We start from the raw sequence: 23,738 nt of genomic DNA on the forward strand, positions 1-23,738 counted from the left end.
TTCATGTCTCGTTTCATTCGAGGAAACAAAAAAAAGTTTTGATCATTTCGGGACTCTTCTTTCAAAGCACAGCATGCTTCCACACGACCTTGTTTTTGTTCAGCAGTCAGCAGTCGTGGCATGAATTTTGCAGCCACCCTTTTCATTCCCAAATCTTCTGTCAAAATTCGCTGAACTGAGCTCCAAGTCACTCCCGACAGCTCCACAAATTCTTCACTGGTCCATCGTCGATCTTCCTGGATGATTTCACGAATTTTTTCAACATTTTCATGTGTTCGGGCCGTGGAAGGACGACCAGAACGAGGTTTGTCATCAATTGACATTTCACCATTTTTGAAACAGGAAAACCACTCAAACACTTGAGTTTTCTCCATAGCATCGTCCTTGTACGCCGTTTTTAACATTTCAAGAGTTTCTGTTCCACTTTTCCCGAGCAAAAAGCAGAATTTCACCACCGCACGCTGTTCACGAAAATCAGCCATTGCAAAAACGACGATCACACAAAACAGTTGTCACTATAAAACTCTGCCGAAACTATTCCTTACCTTCTGAAGCAACGGTAGTCGGCTTATTGACTCAGGAATGTTAGCTCTATGCGCTCATAGCGGCAAAACGCGGTACTACAAAAGCTCTGCCCACAAAAAAATTAGTTCGGTTTCTTTTGGGTACCCCATCGTATTTTTATACACAAAATGGCTAAATATATCACTATGGAGGAGTAGTCAGTTATAAACCACACCATCCAAATGGAAGTGTGCCTCATCAGAAAACCAAACATTGTTGAATGATAGCCCATTCAGCAAATGTCATTCTTTGATGTTTGTTTTGAATTGTAAGTATAGGCAATACTGTCATATTGTATGGATACAAATTCAAATCACTTTTCAATATTCATTGCACTGATTGTCTGGATATCCCTAGCTGTGCTTCAGCCCTACTTGTTGATTTACTGGGGCTTCTCTGCAGCGCCAGTCTGACAGCATCACTGCTCTCTGGGGAATACACAGATGAAGGCCAGTAACGTTCCCTGTCCAACACTGAACCATCATTATTAAACTGGTTATAAAGTTTATGAATTGTTTTGAATGAAGGCGCCCATCACATTTGAAAATGGGCATGAAACCACCCCTGTGTGACCACAAGACTTCTTGTTTCAGTAAAGAACAACACCATTTTATGAGTTGCTGTACCGTCATCCTTTGTCAGCCATCTTGTATAAACTGGCTCATTAGCAGGAGCAGCACAATACTAGTGTGCTGAGGAAGAGTAAGGACTAATCTCCATAATCTATGATGTTAACATGTTACAAAAAATCGTTCATTGCATGGATGAATAATTAATAAAAAATGAAATAATGGATCATTTTGTCCGCTACTCAGTAATTAAAATTCTGCGTTGAAATTAGTACTGAACATTGAATGTGCTGCTGGTGAAGCTGACATACATGAGGAGTGGGATGCTTGAACAACATTGATAGCATCTGAGCTAGGATTGCTATTTGCAAGTCTGGCGAATTATTTAAACTTACACATTTACGTCGTCATTGTACACTCCTCATTTTGATGAGCCAGTTCTCCACATTAATGATGCTAAGGAGCCAAGTTACATCTTTGCCGACTTTATAGTGCCTGATGCTCAGTTTCTAAAAGAACTCATACAGTTCACTGCAATCAAAATTCAAGCCTAATATAAGCAGTTAGACAGTTATCACAGCTTCAGTTAGGTTTTTTTTTTCCTTGGCACTACAACCCCAGTGGGCCTAGGCCTACCTCCATGAACTTCTCCATTCACTTCGGTTTTTTTCTAGATGTTATACATTCGGTAGGACTCCTTGGGTGGATGATCAGCTTGTTGCAAAGCCTATACCTGTACACAAACACAGAAAAACGCACACACACAAACTAAACATCCATGCCCTGAGTGGGATTCGAACCCACGATCCCAATTTCCAAGCGAGCAAACACAGTACGTGCCATAGACCGCTTGGCTACTGTGACCGGCGCTGCAATTAAATGGTCAAGCAGAATTGTTTAGTGACATTTCCAAATGTGTCATTTCCATGGTAGGTGGGGAGGCCATATTCTGCAAGAGTTCATATTCACATTGTCCACCATACCAAATTCAGGCAACCAGCAGTGCAAGTCACCTGCTGAAGTATTTCCGAGATACTGCATCCATCAATTGATTGTTGTTCCTTTATCAAGTCCCTGCATCAGCTTGGTTAACCCATGTCATGGAAGGTCACTTCAGTTTTCATGGGAGAACATAACCCAACCTTTCAGCTGCAGAACAGAATGCATGCTCAGAACTACTGTGGACAAATTCTCAGTTTGGGTCACATCTTCAAAGTCCAAGTGAAGAAGGAAACATGGTTAGACTTGAAAGGATTCTGACGATGGTGTATACTGTACTTCTTTTGGCCTATTTTGGACTTCATCCATTGTCCGGTATATAAAAGACAAAAAACCACGACGTTTCGGAGACTGGATCTGTCTCTGTCTTCAGGTGGATAGGGAAGGTTTAGCCTACTCAGTTGGGCCTCTTAGAAAGAGCTAGTCTCAATCACTGGACAAACCTTTATCTCTAGAAACAACCTATGAACAACCGACAACCGGTTCCATCAGTGGGAGGAAAGAATAAAATCGCAGTAAAAACATGATAGAAAATTTGTGCCAAACATGCACTTGTCAACAATGTAAAGAAACAGAAATATGGGTTATATTCCATGAATTCAGTTAAAAACGAAAGTAAAAACTGGATAAAGCATGCCTGATCTGCATGGATAAAGAATCGTGCCACCATGGCGATATCAGAATCCTGCCAGCAGACAAAGGCAACTGCACTGTAGTGCTAGACAAAATAAAATACAGGGACAAGATTAACACCCTGCTGAAATCTGGAGTTTATGAGCCCCTGGCAAAAGATCCGACAGCCAGTGTTGAGAGAAGAGTTCAGCAAATCCTTGCCCAATACAAAACTGTCCTTCCGGCCGAGGTAAAGCGAAAGCTTACCCCATACCACAGCAAGCCCCCACACCTATATGGTCTCCCTAAGATCCACAAACCAGGCATTCCACTGAGACCCATAGTGAGTTCAATTGGCTCCCCGTGCTACGCCTTGGCTGCCTTCCTACAAAAAATACTGAGCCCTTTGGCCGGCAGATCTGGTTCCTTCGTGAAGAATTCCGGACATTTCATAGAACTGTTAAAGTCTGTTAATCTCCGTAGACATGATATGCTCGCCAGTTTTGATGTGGTTAGTCTTTTCACCAACGTACCAGTCGACGAAGCCCTTCAGGTCATCAGAAGCAGGCTGAGTAACGATAACACATTGGCAGAACGGTCTGTCCTGAAGGTGGAAGACATCATGGAACTGCTGGATGTCTGCCTGAGGACCACCTACTTTCAAGGGGACAACGGATTCTACCAGCAGAAGGATGGCATGGCAATGGGTAGCTCCTTTTCTCCCGTTGTTAGCAACATCTACATGGAACATTTTGAACAACTGGCTATCGACTCAGCGCAGGACAAACCGTCGTTGTGGCTCCAATATGTGGACGACACATTTGTGATCTGGCCGCATGGTGCAGAGGGGATACAGAACTTCCTTACACACCTCAACAGTCTGAGACTGGCTATCCAGTTCACCATGGAAATAGAATCAGAGGGAACGATCCCCTTCTTGGATGTTTTGTTCATGAAGAATGGGACGGCTCTGACCACGAAAGTTCACAGAAAACCCACCCACACTGGCAGATATCTTAATTTCAATTCCAATCACCCTCCGCATGTCAAAAGAGGAATTGTTCATAGCCTTCATGATAGAGCTACCACTATATGCCAAGACCGGCAAGACCGGGTGTTGGAGGTTAACAATTTGAAACGCGACCTTCAACTGAGTGGTTACTCTCAAGGCTTTATTGACTCGGTTATCAGGTCCAAGGACAGTAGTCGTCAAAAGAAAAAAGAGGAAAAGCCTCTTGGCGCGGTGTACATCCCATATGTCAAGGGAATCTCTGAGAAGTTCAAGCGCGTAGGGAACCAGTACAATATTAGGACCATCTTCAAAACTAAACACACTTTACGATCTTCGCTCGTGAGAACGAAACCAAAAAGGGATCCTCAACACACGGCACAGTGCGTCTACAGCATTCCCTGTCAATGTGGCAGAAGCTACATTGGTGAAACAGGAAGACCACTGGCTGTTCGAATCCGTGAACACAAGCACAATCTTAAGCAGGGTCTTCTAGAGAAATCCAGGTTGGCTCAGCATGCATATGAAGAAGGTCACAGGGTAAGCTGGGATGAAGCTAGGATCTTGGAGATTGAAAGCAACAGCAGATACAGGAAATACAAAGAATCAGCTCATATGGCATGTTCATCCAATCCGATCAGCCAACCCAGTTTGGATATTTCTCCCATATGGATCCCCCTCATCAATGAAGAGGTTAACAAACCAAAAAATGTAATTTTATGAATATTAGTGGTTCCACTACTACTGCAAGTTTTCTTCCGGGGATTAGTCTGATTCCCCGAAGTCACCATGGTGGCGCGATTCTTTATCCATGCAGATCAGCCATGCTTTATCCAGTTTTTACTCTCATTTTTAACTGAATTCATGGAATATAACCCATACTTCTGTTTCTTTACATTGTTGACAAGTGCATGTTTGGCACAAATTTTCTATCATGTTTTTACTGCGATTTTATTCTTTCCTCCCACTGATGGAACCGGTTGTCGGTTCATAGGTTGTTTCTACAGATCAAGGTTTGTCCAGTGATCGAGGCTAGCTCTTTCTAAGGGGCCCAACTGAGTAGGTTAAACCTTCCCTATCCACCTGAAGACGGAGACAGATCCAGTCTCCGAAACGTCGTGGTTTTTTGTCTTTTATATACCGGAGGATTGGTGAAGTCCAAAATAAGCCAAAAGAATTAAAAAAAAACATGGGTTTAATACATCTGATAACTTTAGCCACATTCAACCAATGTTTCCCCAGTGATTGCAGCATTTCTCTGCATGTATTTCATGGATGCCCCTACTGGCATACTCCCTCAGGATCCACCAGCGGAAGTTAAGCCACCTGCTAGCCATGCCCAGATTCTAGAAACATGTGCCCAACTCAGTATATTTAAGACCTGACTGCTTCAGTATCTAATCCATTTTAAGTCAAATCCCAGCGCCTCTTCATGGTTCCTAAGGAGATATCCTGTTGTTGACCAAATCATCTCTTCATTCCCAGGAGAAAAAATTGCTGGAACTGGAAAGTTCTATGAAACAGTCATTTGTTGTAAGTTACATTTAACCCAGAGCATGCCTAGGAGGTCATTGAAAATTCATCCACTTTTATCAAGAGCAGCTACTTCGATGTCATGTGTAAGTTGAAACAGTTCACTAATTGGAGAAGTGGTGTATATTTGCATGGAAGCATTGTTATAATTTTGATGTGTACAGTAAACTCCTGACTAATATGAATTCTACCAGCACAGATTTGGTTTAACACAATCTTTAAATTAGGGCAGCTTTTCTACTAAAATGACAGGTTTTTGAATTAACACAGTTTCTCCACTACTTCTTCACTACATTACTTAAAAATGGAAAATGTGTGTCCAACTAGCCTGATTTCACCATACACACACATTTTCATAATGCATCTGTTGTGTTAGTTGGTGACTGTGTGTGTGTGTGTGTGTGTGTGTGTGTGCATTGTAATTATGTATAGCCATCGGAACACACAGTCACGCCAGGTTAATGTCTTTATAGTCTTCCTGGTTCACTGTTGTTGTTGTTGTTGTTATTGGAGAGGGTGGGTTTCCCCATGCACTTAGACCAGATATTGGTCCGTTATGCGTCCCCCTGTGATATTCTACCAGTCTCTATACCCTACCGATACTGGTGCATGCCATCAGTCCCGACTCAGCCAGCGAGTTCAGCCTCTACTGGCTCAGCGGTATCTCGATGCTTCCCCCCTCTACCAGAGGCGTTAGAGACTACTGTTGGGCGGGAAATGTCCTGAATTTGGCTCAGAGGTCCCCTTGAGACATGAGGTTCTTTTAGGTGCCGTAAAGTTACGACACAGGACCCGTGGCTTAAAGTCCCTCCCAGAGGACTTGTTCCCTGAATTTTTCCTCCCTTAAAAATTCCACGACCTCCGCTTGGTTTGAACCCGCATACCTTGGGAGGCACGAGGTGGGAACATTACCCCTAGACTATGGAGGCCGCTTGGTTCACTGTTACTAAAGCATGAAGAGATCTGATTGACGTCTTCAAGTTTCTGGTATGTACTGTGATGTTACAACCAGTTATAAAGTGTGTGACAGTAATTTATTGTTTCATTAGCATGAGGTATTGTTTCCTTGTGACAGTGTGCAGTGAGGGCTGCAATAGAAGGAAGAATTCTGATACTGGAAGGTATAGAGAAGGCTGAGCGAAATGTCCTGCCTATCTTAAACAATTTGCTGGAGAACCGAGAGATGAATTTGGAGGATGGACGTTTCTTGATTCCAGCTTCGCGATATGATAAGCTGCTAAAGGTAACTTCACAGCACCAAGTATGTTTGCACAGGAATAATATACCTGACTTCCAGTCAGTAGGTACCCAGTTCAGACAGGCATAGTGCATGTCTTGATAGAAGCTCCCCATTTTCCTCAGGTGATCTGTGTAAATACAATTTTAATGCTTCAAAATATGTCAGTGTTACTTCCTCCTACATCCATGCTGATTCATCATTCATAATTATCTCCCAGTCTCTTGTACTTTACTTGGTGCTGAAAGGCTTCAGCAATTGATAACACCATAGTAACATAACTTTGTAACACTTCATCACTCATTAAAAGGCCAATTTAATTTGTGGGCGAAGTGCTTTTTATACCTGATCTGTGAAAATATAATAGCATCTGTTTGCCGCATGTCAGAAAAGATGCGTTATTATGGCCAGTCATTTTTCTGCTGGTATGAGTGCTGGTAAATAATGATGTGTTCTGGGAGAGGTGTCAAACATCAAGAGTCACACATTTGTTAGTGCAGTGTGCATACCTGTCTTGAGGCTAAAGTTGAGCATGGGAGTATGGCCAAATGTAAAAAAGGGCTGATTACGACTTGAGATATCATGAGGTTTTTTCTGGCATTGAAAGATTGCTGGTGAGAGTGACGGTAGCTGTGATTAATTCTTTGTATGTTGAAGATTGCAATTATTTTTCCTCTTTGGGTGACAAGTATGTCACTTTTGACACATTGATTGATTTTTGTCACTTTACATGACAGCTAAATTAATTTTACTTGAATTCAGTTCTTATCAGAAAACAGAAAAGTTTTTGATTTTGAACCCTTATTCAGATGAACACAAGGATTTTCTGCTTCCTTTCCATACTCTGGAAAAGTGCTATTTGAATTGTGTCATCAGGTTTTAAATAGGCTTTCATAGCTTCATGTTCCCATTAGCCTCCTTTTATAAAGTATTGAAATTCAGAGACTAATCTGAGGCCAAAATATCTTTATGTGAGAGTAATATGGAAAAGCTACAGTGCGGACTGCACAGATTATGACAGTGCGTAGTAAACTTATTGTGAAAGGACCTACTATGGACAAAAGCATTCTTTTAATCTGGCATTTCTTGTTTTCCTGCAAAGGCATAATTTGAGTGTAAGAACGTTGAAGCCCACAGAGATACAGGATTTGTGTGATCTTAGGCCCTCCATATAAATCCTGGGATATTGCTTTAAATTAGACCATGATTGCTTTGACATTCTTTTCAATTCATTATTCACTATAATTCAGTCATTCAGTGCTGTTTAGTGAAAGTTACTGACAGTGTGGTTAATTAAATTATAAATAAATAAATACAAACAAACTATATACAAACTAAGGCGTTTCAAGTGAAAAGAGAAGTTTTCAAGTTTGGGGCGACAAACATGCTGTTGGATCTGCATTTGAGACAAAAATTAAAAGGCTTGAATCTTGCAAATAAACAGTAATCACAGATATATGAATAATAAAGTATGTTGGCTGAAAAATGCATGTTATTTGAGTGGAACGATTGTATTGTGACAATTTCAGTTTTTGTATAAAACTCGTGATACTGGTGATAGATATTCTGCAATTTAATAGGGATTTAACTTATATATGCAATGTTGACATGTATTCAGGAAATATGGTTCTGAATTACGTGTATGTTTAATTTTCATTCCAAATGTGGCTATTTTGTGTTTTATTAATGCTCACTTTCCATTAGTAATTGCTTTCATGACAGTCATTTACCAAGTGTTTCTACACTGATATATGTCTCTCACATTCATTACTTTAATGACAGTAACTTCCACATATGTAAATATCCTGAGTTCGTACTTTGAATTTTTTAATGGAGTACATTCATAATTTTTAATAAGCTTTATTTCTCTTTTTATTACTCATTTTGTTTGAGTTTCTTAGTTGCATGCATTTCCCATAAACATTCATCTGTTGCATATTTACATTTTATTTTTACATATCATTTTACTAGCATTGGTTAAGATATTGTATATTCTATTCCTATCATCATCCATGCAGTCCTCACAGTAAAGAAATTATCATACTTTATGATATTTTGCAGAAATATGTTTTCTTTATAAATTCTTTTCATAATGCCTCCAATTCCTTATAGAAGACTAATGACTTTAAAATATTCCTCATAGCTTAACCCTCTTGATCCTTAACCCTTCAGCGCACTTTGCTGTACACGGTACGCTGGTATTTAAATGGTCCTACCTGCGGTTTGCCGTACACCATACGCCAAGCTGTAAGCTTAATTTTGAAGGCCCATAAATATGGAACAAACCATGCCAGCTGATGACGATTCGACTGGGCTCTTGTGAAAAGAATACGCTCTCTGTTCGTGTAACCATAACACTGAAGATCCAGCAGCTCTGCCAGTCAGTCTAAATAGAACGCGTGACCTCACAGTTATGATCGCCAAGTGACCCTAATATCAGCATACCACAAAGATGATATGCGTGTGGTTGTGAATAAAGCAAACAAACAAGAAACAAAGCCCGTGGTTGTGTGAGATTACAACAGAAACATGCTAGGAGTGGATCTGAAGGATCAAATGCTACAGCTGTACTTGCTTGAATGAAAGAAGAGTACTAAGTTGTATCAGAAGTTATTCAAGAGGCTACTCGATGTAGCAGTACATTACACAATGGTCATATATCATTGTCTCCCAAATAATGAAAACATGGACACACTAAAGTTCATACTTTCACTAGCACAAGGCCTCGTGGAAAAAAACGGTTCTGGTTTTCCTCATCCTGTATACGTCCGTCCGTCAGTTGAGCCGCCGCCTAAAAGACTCACAGAACGACATTTCCTGGATCGTATTCCAGCCAAATGAAAAAGGAAAAGCCTCAAAAAAGATGTGTGGTGTGCGCAGAACATGGTAAAAGGAAAGAATATATTAATTGGTGTAGTGAATGTGAGGCAGGGTTGTGTTTAGATGAATGTTTCAAGAAATATCACACGAAACTCAACTTCTAATCCACTTGCCTCCATTGCTCAGATACAGGTCGCCCATATTATAAGGTAAGATTATGAAACCATCTTTTAAGATGATTTCAGTGAAAAATTCATAATTATATCTCATATAAAAGTTATGATACATAATATAATTTAGAGCAAAATTTAAATGGGCAATTAAAAAATACTACCACAGGAGGTCCCACAACAGCGATATTTAAATGCCCATGCTGAAGGGTTAAAGGTCGGTGATTCATAAATCTCTTTTACAGCATTCTTCAGTTGCTGATCTGAATAATTCTTTGATTTCTGGATCTTGGTACCTGTTCTAAATTACTGTTTTTGTGACACACCTAAATGTTTTCAGTCCTGTACACACTACTAATTATTTGATTTCTTCACATTCTTTTGACATTATTCTCTCTTTGCTTGACTTTGTGATTCTCAATGGTATCATTTTTAATGTTGCATTATGTTCAAACTTGTTATATAATCCTAATATTTTATTAAATGTAGTCCAGAATTCTAACTGATTTTGAGTATCTTAGTACTGGCTGCAGTTCTCTCAGTCTGTGTAGTCATGAAGACTGATTATTTGGTATGAGATGCCATTGCTCTTTGTTGCTGGGTGGGTAACTGCTACATAACTGGTAGCTCAGTATTTTGTTTATTAACATTGAGAAGGTTATTGACATCTTCCCTCACCTTCCATCAACTCTTCAATTATAAAGTTCACAATGAACAATATACTGGTTCATAAGTCTCTCTTAGTATGGTGAGCATGGATGACTGCCCTTTCTTGGCTTCTCAGTTTTACTCTCTCCTTTATTTAATTTACCAAGAAAGAAGTTGTGCTGGAAAGCAAATCTTCTGTTTTTAATGAGAATATACTGTTTAAGTACTTAAGAGTCTGAATGTTGCATTTATATATGTCTGTTGACTGAGTTCAGCTTGTTATATGATAAGGAACATGAAACCCATAATGACTATTACTACCCTGAAAATTATTTATAACTCTTATTTCCATTCTGTCATGTCCTATGGCTTGATATTCTGGGGTAATTCAGCTTCTGCTGAAAAGGTTTTTAGGATGCAAAAAAGAGCTATACGATTAATGGTTGGTTGTGGATATAAACAATCATGTAGAAATAGATTCAAGGAATTAAATATACTCCCTTTAAGAGCTCAATATGTATACTTACTGATGATGTTCGTTGTTAAAAATAGAGACAAGTTTGCTCTAAACAATGACTATCATGATTTATTAACTAGACGGAGAATGGATCTACATATGAACCAGGTGAATCTGGCTGTATATGGTAGGGGCGTGTCCCACATGGCGGTGAAGGTCTTTAATGCACTCCCTTATAATCTTAAAGAAATTGCTTCCATACCTAATCAATTTAAAGTCAAATTGAAGGACTTTTTGAGTAATAATTCCTTCTACACACTTGATGAATTTTTTAATAGATGATTTTATTTTGCTAAAGTAATTATTAATTGTTCACTTATTATTACAATTAACGTAACAATATATATAAAGGGTCTTGGCAGAAATATGATTGCTTACTATATACTAATTGTTATTTTGAAATGTAATTATATTAATTTATGTATTCTTGAATTTATTTCTATAACTTGTTTTCTATGTTTTTTATTGTATCTATGTTAAGATTCAAACTTGACTATTTCCACATCTCATGGAACTTGTTTTCTGTATAGATCTATGGAAATGAAATAAATGAATGAATTTACTGTTTGAATAATTAATAATATTCTAGCCTATCAGGTGTAGTTCAGGCTTGATATTCTTTTCACAGGAATATAGTCCGGAGGAGTTGGATCGATGGGATCTTGTTCGAGTGAGTGAAGATTTCAGGGTGATAGCGCTTGGAATTCCTGTTCCACGATATCTGGGAAATCCTTTGGATCCTCCACTACGATCACGTTTCCAAGCCAGAGATATCAGTGGGCATGCATTCAAAGTGAGTGACACTTTTTATATTATCTTGATTAAGAAACTCTTGTGGAACAAGTACCCATATAAGAAAATCATACTTATCTTTGAGATACAGAAGTCCTGGTAACTGCCAGACCATGACTAGCAGTTCCACCTGCCCACTGTGCATGTAGTGTTGTCATTATGGTCAGTAGTTTTACATAATCAGAAGTGAGGCACCTGAATGATTCAGCCTATACTAGACGGGTTCAACTGCCATAGTGACGTGAAGTAGTGCACAGCAGAGGAATTCAGTAAAGTATTTAATAGAGAAAATATTCAAATTTTACAGTTTTCTGTAAACTAACAAGGTAAAAGAAAGTAAAGGTATCCCTGTAACAGGCTGTGAAGGCCCATAGGGTTTTGAGATGTCAAGGCTTCTGGACATGTCAAAATGCTTCATTTTTAATAAAACAGAAACTGTTACACTATCACTCGTGGAGCTGAAGTGCTTCTTGAGAAGCTGCCAATTGTGCCACTACTCAAGAACTTCCCATCATATTATGGAACCCAAAGGTTCATTACTGTGTTCACAAGAACCCTTCACTGGTCCCTAGCCTCAGCCAGATCGATCAATTCCATACCATCCCATCCTATCTCTCTAAGATCCATTTTAATATTGTCTACCCACCTACGTCTTGGTCTTCCCTTCTGGCTTTCCCACCAGTGTCCTATATGCATTCCTCTTCTACCCCATTCGTGCTACATACCCTTCCCATTTCATCCTCCTGGACTTGGTTATTCTAATTATACTTGGAGAAGAGTACAAGTTATGAAGCTCCTCATTATGCAGTTTTCTCCAACCTCCTGTCACTTCATCTCTCTTCGGTCAAAATATTCTCAACACCCTGTTTTCAAATACCCTCACTCTGTGTTCCTCCCTTAATGTCAGAGACCAAGTTTCATACCCATATGGAAGCCGAGGCAAATGCTATAGCCATACAAAACTCCAGTTACAAAATATCATATGCCTTCAGTGTGTAAAGCTAAAATCCAGTGTTTCAAGTGTTTTTTGTCTTTTCTGTTTGAAGTGTGCATGGTTCTCTTTAAGTGAATGCATAAACAGTTCTGACAACTGCTATTTGAGTGCAGAGGATCAAAATGCAGTTCATGAAGCTAGGACAGTTGAGATTATAATTTAGTATATAGGTATCAAGCCGGTCACGGTAGCCGAGCAGTCTAAGGCATGTACTGCCTTCGCTCGCTTGGAAACTGGGATCGTGGGTTCGAATCCCACTCAGGGCATGGATGTTTGTGTGCGTTTTTCTATGTTTGTGTACAGGTAGAGGCCTTGCAACGAGCTGATCACTTGCCCAAGGAGTCCTACCGAATGTAAAATCTAGAAAAACCGAAATGAACGGAGAAGTTCATGGAGGTAGGCCTAGGCCCACTGGGGCTGTAGTGCCAAAGAAAAAAATGTAGGTGTCAATGTTTTGAGGAACATAACAAACTCTACTTTTGGGGTCAAGAGTCTCAAACCTTTTGAAGACAATGGACATTTCATGTGTCTAGAAACTATGCAAGTTACAATGTATTTGGTATTTTCCTCATGTAGAACCCTGCTGATGGCAGGTTAGGACTACCTTGTCGTTTTGGACACAGTAGCTCAAACTGTATAGTGTTGAGTGATAGTGTTATTAGTGCTTGATGAATTGGATAGGATGTGGAAGGAATCAGTCAAGATTTCATATAAAATACCATCGTGGTGTTTTGCTATAGGGATTGAGGAAACTGATGAAGACCCTCAAGCAGGACAAGCACATTCCCAGCCACGATTTGAACCTATAATCTCCTGAATATAGGTCAGCAGTATTACTGCTTCAGCAAACTGGCTCGGTGTAAGGAAAATAAGCACTTGGAGAGACAAAATGCTTCTTTTTATGCAGAGATGAAAATTGTACTTTATATTGAAATGTGAAGGAATTAATTATGATAATTATGGTGTAATAAAAGGGGTTAGTACTACATCACTATGTAAACATTGTATCGTCATGTATCTTGGTAACGTGACAAGAAATTAATGGGTTCCGGATTAGGTGAAGCTGTTTATTGGATAAGTTGTTTACAGTTACAATTACAATCACTTGAACATTACGTCTTCCAGACAATGCAACTTGAGTAGTCTGTTGTCTTCTGACTTTTAGCTGAGCTGGTTTCTTCTGCTCTCAGCTCTGCTCTGTTTGCCTCTGTTCTCATATATTCTACATTTGGACGTCCTAGAAGACACCTTGTTCAAGGTTCCATTTCACGTGTTCTGTGCACTGGTAACTAGTGTATTCATTGCTGCAGGAACTGCAGTGGTTCTGGTTTTCATTTCCATGGTGATGTCTGTTATGTATCCATGGTATGTATACAGTGGCTGTCTTGTAGTGCACTCAGTTTCACCTGTTACTTCACAACATGTTTCAGCAACATAATGCCATCATCAGGTGACCTAATTACGCTAATCTATTGCATTGCTTGCCATTATGTGTCTTTATAAAATTATTTAAAAAGTATTTAAAAATTGCGTATTCGTCAATTATAATCAGTTACACACACTAAAACTTGTTAAGATTATTCATCTTATGTGTCTTAATTAAAACTTGCGTGTGGTTCTTCCACTATGGGGGTCGTTTTTCTTATATTCTGTGTGAACCTGCAAGGTGAAAAAAGGTACTTATTATTATTATTACTTTCGGCTTCTGTCTGTTATGTGTTGTATTACAATGTTTAGTACTCACTGTGTCTTGCGATGTGTGTTCCCTTTTTAGCTGCGAGTATTGTAATGTTGGATGTGTGTGTCTCTTTGTATTGATTGAGTTATGACGTGGTAGGGGTAGATGTGGTGGGGCTAGGTGGTGGAGTTGTGTTTTGTTCTGTGTAAATTGTGTGTAGTTCCTGAAATATTGGGTTATATATTTCCTTATTTATATTGTTCATATATGTGTTTTTCTTTGTTATTCTGTATATATGATAGTTTTCTAATGTGTTTAAATATTGTCCTTTCTTATTCGTTGCTATGATATTCATAGTATTTTCTATTGTACCATATGCATGTCCTGTGTTTAATGCGTGTTCCGAGTACCCTGTATTGCTGTTATTGTGTCTTAGGTCATGTATGTGTTCTTTATATCTGGTATTAAATTTTCTCCCAGTTTGTCCTATATATTCCATGGGGCAATCTAGGCATTTCATTCTGTATATGCCACTTCTGTTATATTTACTCATTTGTGTGTGTGTGTGTTTTTTTTTAAATATGTTGTAAATTATTCTTAGTTCTAAATGCTATTTTTAATTTTGTGTCACGAAATATTTTTGTAATGTTTCTTGTTTCTTTTCCTATGTATGTGAATGCAAGTGTACATGCCAACATCAGAGTATGAAGATGATGAAGTGGAAAAAGTGTATGACGCAATAGAAGAAATTCTTCAGGATGATGGAAGAGGTGACACAAACAGCATAATATTGGGAGACTGGAATAGCATTGTGGGTGATGAACCATATCAGAATATTGTTGGATCACATGGACTAGGAAGACGGAATCACAGGGGTCAAATGCTTACTGACTTTTGTGAAATAAATGGACTGATTGTTACCAACACTTGGTTCAAGAAGCCAAAGAGAAGAATTTACACATGGAAGGCACCTGGGGATTGGAGGAGGCATCAGCTGGACTACATCCTTGTGAAACATCGATTCAGAAACAGTGTGAAGGATGTGAAGATGCTTCCTGGGGCAGATATTGACTCTGACCACAACTTACTGGTTGCCAAGTTCCAAACCAGGTTGAAGAAAAGTATAAGATTTCAAAAGCGCAGGCCTAGATGGGATTTGGAGAAGTTATATGCTCAAAGAAAAAGCGTCCAAGAGACCCTAGAAGAGAAACTCACTGCAAGTGAAAGTGAAAGCAGAAATGCTGAAGTGCAGTGGAACAATATAAAAGAATGCATGCTAGATACTATAAGTGAATTGGTTGGTAAAGTTGAGAAGATAGCAAGCAAACCATGGGTTACACAGGAAATGATGAGTAAAATGGAGGAGCGAAGGAAATGGAAGAATGTCAACAATGAAGAAGGCAGGAGGAAATACAGGAGACTGAGGAATGAATTGAAAAGAGCCACGGACAGGGCCAAAAAGGAATATCTTGAGAAGATATGTAATGAGATTATGGAATTTCAAAGAACAGGCCGTTATGATTTGATGTACATGAAGACAAAAGAACTAGGATGGAAAGAGAATCATGGGATTCAAAATGTTGGCATCGAAGACTCCCAGGGGAATAGAATAGTAGATCAGAGGCAAGTGCTGAAAATTTGGGAAAATTATATTTCAGAACTATATGATCGACCTAATCGGCCAGAAACCTTAGAAGTTGAACCGGAAGAAGAAGTAGATACAGACGAGAAAGGACCATATATTTTACAAAGTGAGGTGGAAAAAGCTATCAAGGAAATGAGGAAGGGAAAGGCTACAGGAGATGATGATGTACCTGGAGATGTGCTCAAGTTACTGGGAGAAGGTGGTTTGAAAACACTGACAAAACTAATGAACACCATATATGAAAGTGGAGAGTGGCCCAAGGACTTTACAGAAGTTACAATGATTGCCTTAAAGAAAAAGACAAAAGCTACAAAATGCAGCGACCATCGCACAATAAGTCTTATTGCACATACAGCAAAGATAATAGCAAAGATACTTAAAAGAAGAATTGAAAGGAAAATAGAGGATGTACTTGGAGAAGATCAGTTTGGATTTAGAAGAGGAAAAGGAACCAGGGATGCAATTGGGATGATGAGAATTATAGCGGAACGAACTTTGGAGATAGATGAAGAACTGTGTGTTTGCTTCATAGACTGGCAGAAGGCATTTGACCGGGTAAACTGGACCAAATTAATGCAGATCCTGAAAGAAACAGGTATCGATTGGCATGAAAGAAGATTGATTAGCAAATTGTACATGGATCAGAAAGTTAGAGTACGACTGGACAGGGGGGAGACAGGAAGTGTGCAGATTGGAAGAGGAGTTCGACAAGGATGCTGTTTATCACCAATTCTGTTCAACTTGTACAGCGAATGCCTTACCAAGGAAGCTCTGGATGGGCTCGGTGACTTCAAAGTAGGAGGGCAAATTATTCAAACTGTGAAATATGCAGATGACCTTGTGTTAATGGCTAAGGAAGAAACTGTGCTACAGGGCATGATTGATAGACTAATTGAAATTGGAAGGTGCTATGGCATGGAAATGAATGTGGAGAAAACAAAAGTAATGAAAATTTCGAGACAACCAACCCCAGTCACAATAAAGATAGACCAAAAACAAGTGGAGAATGTGAAATGTTTTAAATATTTGGGTAGCTTGTTAACAGATGATGGAAGGTGTACTTGTGAAATTAAATCCAGGATTGCCATGGCAAAAGCTGCATTTAGCAAGAAGAAGAATCTTTTTACCAGCAAATTGGACTTAAATTTGAGGAAGAAACTAGTGAAATGCTACATTTGGAGCATAGCTCTGTATGGGGCTGAAACATGGACACTTAGGGCAGTAGATCAGAGACATCTGGAAAGTTTCGAAATGTGGTGTTGGAGAAGGATGGAGATGATCAGTTGGACCGATTATGTGAGAAATGAAGAAGTGTTAATTAGAGTCAGTGAGCAGAGGAATATCGTACACGAAATAATAAAATGGAAGGCTAATTGGATTGGTCATATTTTACGCAGACACTGCCTACTAAAAGAAGTTATTGAAGGGAAGATAGAGTGGCGGATAGAAGTGACAAGATGACGAGGAAGAAGACGTAAGAAGATGCTGGATGACCTTGGGGGCAGAAGAGGATACTGTCATTTGAAGGAGAAAGCTCTAGATCGCATTAAGTGGAGGAATTGTTTTGGAAAAGACTGTGGACCTGTCGTCTGACAGATTACTGATGATGATGATGACAGTGTATGTGAATGTTGCCCATTTCGTTTTTTGTTCTTCTGAATTCTCTGTGATGTTCTGTTTTTTATGTAATGTTTTGGTTTCTTTTATTTGTTTTAGTAATTATACGTGTGTTGTACTTATTGTTTACGAGTATGTTATTTATAGTAGCTATCTCAGTATCTTTTGCTACTTTGGTGATGGGGTAATTATTTACTTGATCTATAAGGTATTTAATACCCATAGTGGAAGAACCATACGCAAGTTTTAATTAAGACACATAAGATGAATAATCTTAACAAGTGTTAGTGTGTGTAAATTTATTATGGTTGACAAATACGCACTTTTTAAATACTTTTTAATTACTTTTATAAAGACACATAATGGCAAGCAATGAAATAGATTAGCGTAATTAGGGCACCTGATGATGGCACTATGTTGCCGAAACATGTCGTGAAGTAACAGGTGAAACTGAGTGCACTAAAGTCGGCCACTGTATACATATCGTGGATGAAAATCAGTGCAACAGGATGCTAAAATACAACAGTCTGTTATGTATGCTTTGTCACATGAACATGTTTCATTGTCACCCAGACAACAATGTGGAACCGTGGATACCTAGCTGTTGCCAAACAATGGACAACCACCATGTCTCAGATACTCTGGCTCTTAGATGGCACAGCACAATATTATACCAAATAATAGTAAATGAAATTATGCTATGGAGTTGTTTCGTAAGAGAATGTCGCCATTGAAAATTTGCTTTAAGATGAAAGCAATTACCCAAGTTTGCAGAGTTGATAAAATTGTTAAAGTTTGGAAAGTGTTTTTTTTTTGTGAGAATCATGTCATAAGGTACTTTGGTCAACAACAGTTACTAAAGAAGTAACTTTGTCCTTATTACAGTTTGTTAGCATGAACTCTTTCTCTCTTAGGCAGTTAGAAAAACTTTTACCAGCCATTTTTCTTAATCTGGGTTACATTCAATTGAAAAAAGTTTCATCAGGAAAATTAAGGCACTCCATATGACTTTCCCATGGTGAGAAGTTATGAAAGGTTGATGGACATAAAAGATATATGCTCTTCTGCAGGTCATGAACTTTTATTACAAAGAAACTGTGTAACATTTTTTTAGTAAGATAGCAAGTTTACTGTATGATTGCTGTCTATAACAGCTGTCTGGCAACAGCCAGATGTGATTTTCTCACATTTATCATGTCTAGCTCACAAATGACTTATATCAGGTATGACTCTTACAGTACCTGTCAAAATCACACAGATATTTATGGTTTATATACAGATTAGCATAGTGATTATATGCCTAGTTTGTATTTGGAAAATCCTGGGTTTGAATCAACTTGGAAATTAGCTGTCCTAACCGACTTTTCATGAACTTTTTCTTGTTTTTCATGGTTACCTGTGAAATAGATTGTGAACTCCTTTTATCCCCATGCAGTGCCTACTCTCATTCTCATGCCTCATAGAGGGAAGCAGTAAGGAAATGAGGAAGCCGCGATGTATTTCTACTGTCCACCTCTGTTCTTCATGTGATATCCATTCACTGCTTCCCCATAGAAGGAGTAACAGGAATGAATTAATAAATACAATTGTAGTGGAACTGAACACTATATGAGGTCCGACAATAAAGTTCGCGAACTCGCCACTGTGTGCTTGCCATGGCAGCAGTGGACAGAAACTTCAGTGTGGTTGATGTCATTGGCATCGTTTCACAGCTATGTTGTTGCTGATCTATGACAGTCTCTTTCTGAGTGACATCTGTTATTGTCTGAGTGTATTTTGGTGTGCCGTCTCAAGAATGTTGGAACTCGAATTAGAGCACTGTCTGTGAGGGAGATTTTAGCAAGTAAACAAATAACTGTGCTGGAACACCCTCCCTGTTCACCGGATCTAGCCCCCAGTGACTTTGTTTCTGTTCCCGAAGATAAAGGAAATGTTGAAAAAAGGCATTTTGATGACACTGATGATATCAAGAGTAACAGGATAAGAGCTCTGAAGGCCATTCCACAAACCCAGTTTACAATTGTTTTGAAGGGTAGAGTAGGCACTGGCATCACTGCATAGCTTCCAAAGGAGAGTACTTTGAAGGCAACCACAGTAATATTCAGTAATGAGGTATGTACCACTTTAAACGAGTTCGCGAACTTTATTGTCAAACCACATGTTAAAAGACGTGAAATACACTCAAGGAAGAGGACCTGTACAGTATTCAGTTAGCCCTCACAGTCACAATTGTAAGTACCAATCTTAATGTACTTGTAATTTTTCTGTGCTTACATATTCAGTAAACAGTAATGACCAGGACAAGTAAGAAAATACAAATTCAGCTCTTATTTATTCACATGCAAATTTAACAGCCAAAAGTCCAATTACAAACTTATCACATGTAAAGAAAAATAAACAAAACACACACAAGTGAAACACAAAAACAAGTTAGCTTATGTGAAGAATAATAATGAAACAGGGCAAATTATATATATGAGACAAACTCTGTCTTAAGTGCAACAATTTAATTGTAGTTCTTTCTTCTTCCCTTCCTCCACACTACATGTTTTGGCCCTAAATGTCCATCATCAGGTGTGTATTCTTACGTAGCTGCTACACTGCCCATAGTTTAAAATCACCAGTCTTTCCAATACACACCTGATGATGGCCATTTAGGGCCGAAACATGTAGTATGGAGGAAGGGAAGAAGAAAGAATACAATTAAATTGTTGCACTTAAGACGGAGTTTGTCTCGTATATATTGTGTGAGTGTAACAGGATGCTTAAGTATAATAGGGCAAATTACTTTAAATATTGGGGGTGGGGGAGTCTATCAGCAGAAACAACCAAGAGACTACCCCAGAGATGAGTGCAGCTGAGTTCACTGAAATCAAAATCTAAAATCCATCAACCATCTAACGGCAAATTAAATAGTTGGTTCTGGCCATGAGGTTGCTAGATACACTGAAATACACATGATGTATAGAATTCTGATGTCAGGAAAGTTATGATATCTGATAGCTCTTTGGTCTCAGAGGTACTGAGTATTGCAACTTCTACTGAAACTTGATTTTATATACAAGGGATATCTGGAAAGTAAAGATACAAGTCCAGTAAAAGTGCAAAGGAATTGTTTTTCAGAAGTGGCAGTACTGCCGTGTGAGATAGGAACTGTATAACAGGGCTCAGTTCACAAGCCACAGTCATGGCAATGATGTGCTCGCATTGTGTGTTTAAAATGGCCATGTTGATTCAAAATCCTGCCAAAAGTGAGCTTTGTGCAGTAATATGATTTCTTCATGTGAAAGGAGAAATTGCTGCTGAAATTCATCGCCAATTTGTTTCTGGTTATGGTGAAGATGTTTTGAACAGGCAGATCATGGCAAAATGGTGTCGTGAATTTGAAGGGAGAAGAATTGATATTCATGATGAAATAAGGAGTGGAAGGCCATCCATTGTCAGTGATGAAATCATCCAGAAGTTGATGAAAACATTCGTGCTGACAGACGTTCATGAACAATGTCCAGAAGTGTTAAGAACTGTTCTCCATGGCTAAGAGAGAAGGTGGGAGATTTCTACGACACTGGAATAAATAAAAACTGATTCCCAGGCTCACTTAGTGCATTGTGATCCACGGTGGCTATGTTGAAAAGCAAATAATGGTGCATTGTAAAACTGCTACAAGTGAATAGAAAGAATGCTTTACAAATATTTTCAGGACTTGGTATCTTTACCTTCCCCATAGGATTCATATATTTCGTTGTTTCTTAGATTACCCCAGCTTACCCAGACATTTTCTTGGAGTGGTGCGTAATTAATTATGCACAAGGACAACTTTACTTTTTACGTCAATATCACTTGATTTGTTAATACTAACACCAGGGATAAGTTGTAACCGTTCTTCCCTCACCTTCAGTCCCCCCTTGTTGGTTGGTTAGTCACACGTTCGTCACTCCTCTCCTTCTTTCTTCTTCTTAGGTTGGGCACCAGTAAGCTCAGGTGGTGTGGGCTTACAGTAGTCGTAGATTTATTTTGGAAAAGGGGTAAAGGTGATAGTCAGCTAGTTCAGCTATGGGTAGAGATGGGATCCTTCTCAGAGCGTTCCTAGGGCCTCGCTTAGGATGGGGAGGGGAGCAGTTGGTTTAGTGTTACTTTGCACTTAAACACCGTGACCATCTATTGAGATCAGCACTTTCCTTCACCTGATGTCACACACAGTCAGTACAAAGTATGCTTATATATAGGTCCTTATATAGCTCAGTCCTGGTATAACGGACTTTATTAGCACAATTTACACTTTAGCACTCTGAATTTGGGGTTCTACAGAACAACGAAAAACACAGATTTTGTTTCTAAATTGTTCACGAGTAGCATGCCACTCACTTGGCGACTGCCTTGGCTACTGTTTGGCAACTAACTTGTGAATCTTTGTCTGAAAACACTGAGGTACCCTGGCTGTCAGTTCCTCTGCCAAGTCACTCCCCCTTAATTCCACTGATTGGGTAATTTTGAGAACTGGGGTTCACACAATTTCCAGATCTCCAATCAGCTAGCTGCAATTTGGGGCTTTGACCCTTAAAGTCCTAACGTCGTTTTTGACAGTACACTGACATATTGCTTGGCTTGGGTTTCAAAACCTCCTACTTTTAGGTTATGATGTGCAGGACCTGTCAGTGATCGAATTCTCAAAGTTTGCAGCCGTGCTGCTCACAAACAAAATTTCTCAGAAAAAGCCACAGGGGGTGCTTCCTGTGTAACATCAAGATTTGGAATAAATCCATTCCTGAAAACGAGAATATGACTATGTCCCACTGGCTTGGGTATTGCTTGTTACCTGCAATTAATTTTTGTTACCGATCATCCTAATTATACTTAAATTAGTGAGTGACAGTGTAACGGTTACACTCCCCAAACGAGGGTTGGCATCGATTGACACTCGATTCGAATCCAAGACTCGCTTTATGCCGGTGATCTCCTCTTGCCCGAATATTTATCTCAGTTTAGAATTTGAAATTTCAGTGGTCTCCAAAGTTATTGGCATTCATACTGTCACTTCTGGCCTTTAGGTCATTCTTTCCTTAATCTTAGAACTACTCATGCACGTTCCTTACATTGAAGTCCCCTAATTATTGTGGTTTCCTTGTTATCTCTAAACTTATTCTATCTTCCTAAATTCCTAATGCTAACTGTTAACACAGATTACATAAATGTGAGATCTTTGCACCGTCCCTTCAGGCCTCTTCTCTGGTTGGCCACTAATGTGCTCGCTCGCTTCTCTTGTTGGAATTCCACTTTCTTTCCTTCTCTCTATCACAACACTGCACTCTAGCACTATACGCTTGGAGTAGAGCTACCTCCCACTCTTTCTTCCACTGAACGGCGTACCACTTCGATTCCTTCTTTAAACTTTAGCCTAACAAAGTGTTTTTAATGTACTCTTGCTCTTAGATTTACATTTCGAATCATCCTCCAAAAATTTTGTCGCGATTTTCGGATCGGGTTTGACTCTTCTTTATTTTCTCTTTTTGTCTTCCCAGACTACGTTTGGGGATCCATTTCTTTCTTTACATGGGGGTCTGGGGTTCGAGACTTTCCTTAAGGCTCTGTTTGAGATGCTTCAAACTGAACAGCCCCCTAATCTTGCCTTTGGAGTCTGCCAGTTCGAAAATTGAAGGGTTAACTTTCCTTTGGACAATGAATGGCCCCTCAAACGGTCTTTGGAACTTGGATGTTGGTCCCTGTACGGCATCTGCCATAGACTGGCACCTAACTAACATGAGATTGTTAAGCCTAGGTTGCCATTTGGTCCTCTCAGTCTTCCCGTCTTTCATTTCGTCAGTCAACTCGTAATTTCATTCGAGCGTAGGCTTTCAAAATTTTGTCAGATAAGATATCTTCCTGGGGCAACTGGTCTGCACTTTTCTTCAGTATCTTACAGAGATATCTGGCCTCGAATTTCCATAGAGCAGTTCTACAGGACTATAGCCTGTAGACTGGCTAAATGAAGAGTTCAACCAGTTTTCTATATACAGCACGAGTTCCGGCCATTTCCGGTGTGTCTCGTGACAGTAGATTCAGAAGTACTTTCCGAGCTCATGCATAACACGTTTGGTCGGATTACTTTCCGGGTGTCGAATAGGAGAGTAACGACACTGAATGCCCAAATCGGACAGCGCCCTTCGCCATGTTGGACTCGCAAACTGCGATCTATGATCCGTCAAAATGATCTCAGGCTTAAATGAAAGTAGTGATCCCTGAGTTTCCTCAGACAGCTCTGGGTAGTAGCCGCTTTCAGAGGGTACAGGGTGACATGTTTGGTGAAGAATTCTAAACATACCAACAGATGTTTAAC

The 23,738-nt window shown here is 39.3% G+C and overlaps 1 protein-coding gene across 1 annotated transcript in view; it reads left to right on the forward strand.

Moving 5' to 3' along the window:
* The window catches only part of LOC111869550 (von Willebrand factor A domain-containing protein 8), a gene marked incomplete at its 3' end in the record, with an annotated part of 294,700 nt that overhangs the window by 40,269 nt on the left and 230,693 nt on the right, over window positions 1-23,738 (forward strand). The window contains 2 exon segments of the mRNA XM_033753471.1: window positions 6,362-6,529; window positions 11,307-11,471. Coding sequence (XP_033609362.1) covers window positions 6,362-6,529; window positions 11,307-11,471 — 333 coding nt within the window.

Source organism: Cryptotermes secundus, unplaced genomic scaffold (assembly GCF_002891405.2).
Source record: "Cryptotermes secundus unplaced genomic scaffold, Csec_1.0 scaffold220, whole genome shotgun sequence".
Taxonomy (NCBI): Eukaryota; Metazoa; Arthropoda; class Insecta; order Blattodea; family Kalotermitidae; genus Cryptotermes; species Cryptotermes secundus.